This window comes from Bombus affinis, chromosome 7 (assembly GCF_024516045.1).
Source record: "Bombus affinis isolate iyBomAffi1 chromosome 7, iyBomAffi1.2, whole genome shotgun sequence".
In the NCBI taxonomy this organism is placed as follows: domain Eukaryota; kingdom Metazoa; phylum Arthropoda; class Insecta; order Hymenoptera; family Apidae; genus Bombus; species Bombus affinis.
Window position 1 is genome coordinate 16,625,195 of NC_066350.1, and position 4,787 is coordinate 16,629,981.

At 30.6% G+C, this 4,787-nt stretch overlaps 1 protein-coding gene across 2 annotated transcripts; it reads left to right on the plus strand.

Annotated features, from left to right (window-relative positions):
* Nucleotides 1–292: 292 nt before the first annotated feature.
* Nucleotides 293–2,440, plus strand: LOC126919037 (60S ribosomal protein L11-like). 2 transcript variants are annotated; one of them, XM_050727714.1, is made up of 3 exons: nucleotides 293–342; nucleotides 762–807; nucleotides 1,061–2,440. In XM_050727714.1, the coding sequence occupies exons 1-3, from the start codon at nucleotides 308–310 to the stop codon at nucleotides 1,304–1,306; spliced, it is 327 nt and encodes a 108-aa protein (XP_050583671.1). In that variant the 5' UTR covers nucleotides 293–307; the 3' UTR covers nucleotides 1,307–2,440. The 2 variants fall into 2 exon arrangements, 1 of the variants encoding a protein (XP_050583671.1); XR_007711501.1 differs by having other exon boundaries at nucleotides 306–693.
* Nucleotides 2,441–4,787: the final 2,347 nt, after the last annotated feature.

The window sequence follows — 4,787 nt, forward strand, 5'->3', positions numbered from 1 at the left end:
GCAAATAACGTGGAATTATAAAACATTAAATTATTCAAATTTACTATTATTTACAACTTTATATAAAAAGTAATAATCACATGGCACAGGTACACAATTATAATTTCTACATAGAAGCTATAACAGCGTTTAAATATCTTTTAATTACAAATATTCTAAATAATCCTGCTTTTTATATTATCGGATTGTACGTGGATAAACAATATGTTTTGATTTTATTTTAAATTTACTTTTATTATTTTTGCAATTTTTTACTTTAGAATCACATTCTTCTAGTACTCACCAGAATGCATCGTGATTTGTGCGCATGCGTAGTTCCGTTCTTTTCTCTTCATCATGGCGGTGAGCGTGGAGTCGTCGTTTTGGAAATAAATTTTATAATTTTTAAATGTCAAAGACATCATGGCTAAAAGGAAGATTGTTTATATATCACAAAGAAATCATCTTTACTAATTTAACATTGATCAATTTCTTTTTCATTAATACCATAATCTTTAAAGTTTTATATATGACAGTTAGGCGAGGTTTATCAGCATGTTCGCGAGTATAACCTAAATTTGTTTCATGATGTTTATAAGACTTATAGAATAGTTGCTTATAATACTAGTTCAAGAAATTAATACGAATAGATTAAACATCTTGATATCATAATTTATTGTTATAAAACAAGTCAATATTTCGAATATTTTTTACGTTTGTATACAGTATTTAAAATGAGCGGTTTTCATTTAAATGAAGCGCATTGACAAACCTTTTTACAGGATCTGTGTCGATGAATCTGGTGATAGACTCACTCTTGCTGCAAAGGTACGAATTATAGTTGTTATTTGTATTTTGTTCATTTCCAATTGTTTTAACTTTTTCGTGTTCTTTTACTACATTATAATCATATATATATATATATATATATATATATATATGTTTCTATATCTCTAATAATAAAAATTGGTTTCTTAAAAATTAATCTTTTTTGTAATTAAATATAGATTAATATAAATAACGATTTTCAAATTAAGGAACAAATTTTTCATTTCTGTTAAGATTTTTCATATTTTTGTAGGTGCTGGAACAATTAACTGGACATCAACCTGTTTTTTCTAAAGCAAGATACACTGTGCGTTCATATGACATTCGCCGTAATGAAAAAACTGCAGTAAATGGTATGGTAGGAGGTGCTAAAGCAGAGGAAATTCTTAAATGTGGATCGAAGGCAATTCTATCACTGATAGAAATGTTTTACATTCAATTTCTTTTTAAGCGTTCAATTTTGCTTTTCCTTTTACAAAGATACGGGAATATGAATTGAGGAAAGAAAATTTCTCTGGCACTGGAAACTTTGGTTTTGGTGTTCGAGTACACATTGACTTAGGAATTAAATATGACCCCATCATTGGTATTTATGGCTTGGATTTCTATATTGTACTTGGACAACCAGGTTAATTTATTACCATTTGATATTCTATAATAAATCAATATATTAAATACATTCACATCTGGCATAATAGTTACTACTATATTCAAGTTGTATCTATATTTATACAATATGTGCTAGAATATAGATTTCGTATTTGCAACTGATGCCCGCTTATAATACTGGGTGTGTTACTTGAATGAAGCTACAGTTTATATTCATATTTATTTGAATATTAACATTGTTGTTATAATTCTATTTTGATAAATTAAGAGTTTAAATTGCAGAATGCTTATCTGTTACGTCGCATGAGATGGACCCTCCAATAAACCTAAGGCCGCGCCATAAACTGAATCTTATTAGGGACCTTGCAGGAACCTTTAATTCTGCAAGTATTTTCGGTTTATGGCTGGTCCTTAGAACAGTCTTTAGGTTTATTGCACGTTCTTACAAATTACGGAGAAAGCGGATATTTGTCTAACAGAAAAGCAGGTTTTTCCCATAAACAATGTCGCCCATGAGCCACGTTGGTAGGAGGCTTCTTCCTCCTATCCTCATTCCTATTTGGTTGGTCATAACCAATAGGCATCGCGGATCGTTACCCTCACTTTCCTAACGAAAAGTGTGAGCAACGAATCCGCTTTCTTCATACAACAAAGACACCCACTCCGAGCTTTCCTCCGTAATCACACATGAACGAACTTCACTTGTTCTCTGAACTACAGATCAGTCACTTGTGCTCTAGACTTCATCTCTATACTTGCTATCTAGACTTGTTCCACAGTAATATTCAAGTAACAGTTAAAACCAGCTCGATGTAAAACACAGTTCAAGGGACAGCAGGAGTCAGAAGTCAAGTAAGCAGGATTGCCAAGTCGAAGACAGTCAATCGACAGAAGATACATCACCACAGTTGCCAACACGAAACGAGTCTCAGGTCGTACTCATTCGTAGTTTGTCATTCCACATACGTAACATTGTATCATATTGAAGTTGTTGGATCTTTGAAAATATATATTAACCTGTTAATATCAGCGTTATATTCATTCAACCACCCTTATCATCTTAACCGAAATAAGGGATCGAACGAACGATTTGTCACGACCGGCATACTTCAAATCCGATGGACCGATGATGGAGATAGAGATGTGGCGGCCTTGGCGACAATGTATATCGCCGAAGTGCCTAATGAGTCATCTGTATCCTAACGGTCCTTCCACCGAATGTCCTAGAAGTGTGACAACGGTCACGTACGCCTACAGGGTAGTGGGGATATTGAGGGATGACAAACAAAGAAGAAACAGATGTTACCGAAAGTCAAATTGTAAGAGTTTCAGTCTTGGAAAGTCACGGCTGGAGCTCAGAACAAAATCGCAGTCAGTGTAAATTCAGAAATAAATTCTCTCGTTTTTTTTGTTATCTTAATTTTTTCTTTTCGTTCGAGCCTCCTGCTTTTTATTTTACGTGACAGATTCGTGGCGTCGATTATTCAAATCGTAACGGGAATTTACGTTTCCCGTTGGCGCGCTTCTTCGAGATGGCGTCTCCTCGCGAAAGTTCATTATCCTTTTACTTAATTTTAGAACTAAGAACTATCTGATGCTGTAGACACTTTATTTTATAATTCATCTGTCTAACAAAATGACCTTTCCTTTTTTCCTTTTTTTCCTAATCAAAAATTTAATAGAGGGTATAAATCTCTGTAGATGACTTAGACATTCAGCCCTTGATCTTCAGATCTTGAGAGGTATCATAACTGAATGCCTTAATGCCTGAATTATTAGTTTTGAATAAGTTAACAGATTTTTTTTATGCCATTACCTTTATTTACAATCTATATGCATAGATTTATTTTAATTAATATAAATGATACAATAGCTTGTGTATATTGGAACTGTAAAAATTAAATCAAGCTATACTACAGTATAATCAAATAAATTTTCTTTTATATACAGTTTGCAATATTTCCTTCTGTTAAAGTTACAATGTAGCTCAGAGGAGGAGGAAAACTGGGAAAGTCGGTTTCCAACATAGAATTATCAAAGAAGATGGAATGAAATGGTTTCAACAGAAGTATGACTACGATAGCTGGGAAGAAGTAATATATTATACATATTTGTATTTTACAATTCTTTCATAATAATTTAAAGAATAAGGTATTTATTTAATCAAATTTCATTAATACCTTCATCACATATTTCACTATCATGCTTATAAATACATTATTTGTCTAAGAAGCATAATTTAAACGCCAATTTTATAATATTAATGTTTTATAAAAATACTAGAAACAGAATTTCATAAATTGTATAAAGTTATTCAATTATTAATTTTATTACGAAACTTGTTTCAAATTAAGAATCGTAACGTAATACTTCGTACTATAAAAAGGAAATGTTACAACAAGCAGATATACGCTAATAAATTAGAATTTTATAGACTTTATTAATGACTACTACATCGTCACCAGTGCGTTAATACATGAGCAGAATATTTTGACACGTTCGTGTTTCCATAAAGAAGATAACATAAGAATATTCCACATACAATTTACGCCATGGATAACTAAGGCATTGGTTTTAGCTTAACATTTAGTTCTTCAAATAATTATCAGATCAGATCTGTGAAAACCGTAGTAGTGATAGTATAGAATGTGAAAATACAAAAGGCCTTGTTATATCAGTACATGATCCTATGTATTATTTTTTTTATATATGACTTATTTATTCATGCTATTCTTTTTACAGAATTACGAGTAAATAAATAAATATGGAAACTGGAACCTCATTGAATATTTTGACTTTTAAGTGTACACATGATTAATTTTAAACTATGAGAAAGGAACTTTATAGTTGTAGTTCTGCATATCTTTTAGAGCAAAAGAACTACTTAGAGATGTGAACACATCGTTTGAAACTAATTTTGTCACACTTTCCTTTTCAATTTCAAACGTTCTTTTTTTCTTCTTCTTTTTTTTTATGATACGCATGAAACATATTAGACTCTTCAATTTCAAATAATAAGGATGACTAAAGCAAAACGTTCACACTTTTATTACAAACACATTCTAAATATATTTTCCGAAGTGGAAATCAAAATTTGATATTTACCTAATCGTTGTATTTTATTTTTTTTATCATTTGCCTTTAACATATATCTATAAAATTAAAATACCCAGGGCATTGGAAAACTATATTAGTACATTAATTTAATCTTTTAAATTTGCGTAATTTAAGTAAAAAATTGGTAATATAAATTTTTATTTCAAGTACCTATTAAACTTAGTTATGACAATAAATAATTTATTTGTAACAGTACTAACTCAAATGATACAAAAGTGAGAACATTTCCGTATAAAACACTTATATAACTTTTA

What these genes read in the sequence shown, in the direction of transcription:
- LOC126919037 (XM_050727714.1), top strand. Translation starts at nt 308, where the DNA reads ATGCGTAGTTCCGTTCTTTTCTCTTCATCATGGCG. An exon ending in CTTTTCTCTTCATCATGGCG is followed by an intron (nt 343 to 761) that starts GTGAGCGTGGAG and finishes ACCTTTTTACAG; the next exon opens with GATCTGTGTCGATGAATCTG. An exon ending in GACTCACTCTTGCTGCAAAG is followed by an intron (nt 808 to 1,060) that starts GTACGAATTATA and finishes ATATTTTTGTAG; the next exon opens with GTGCTGGAACAATTAACTGG.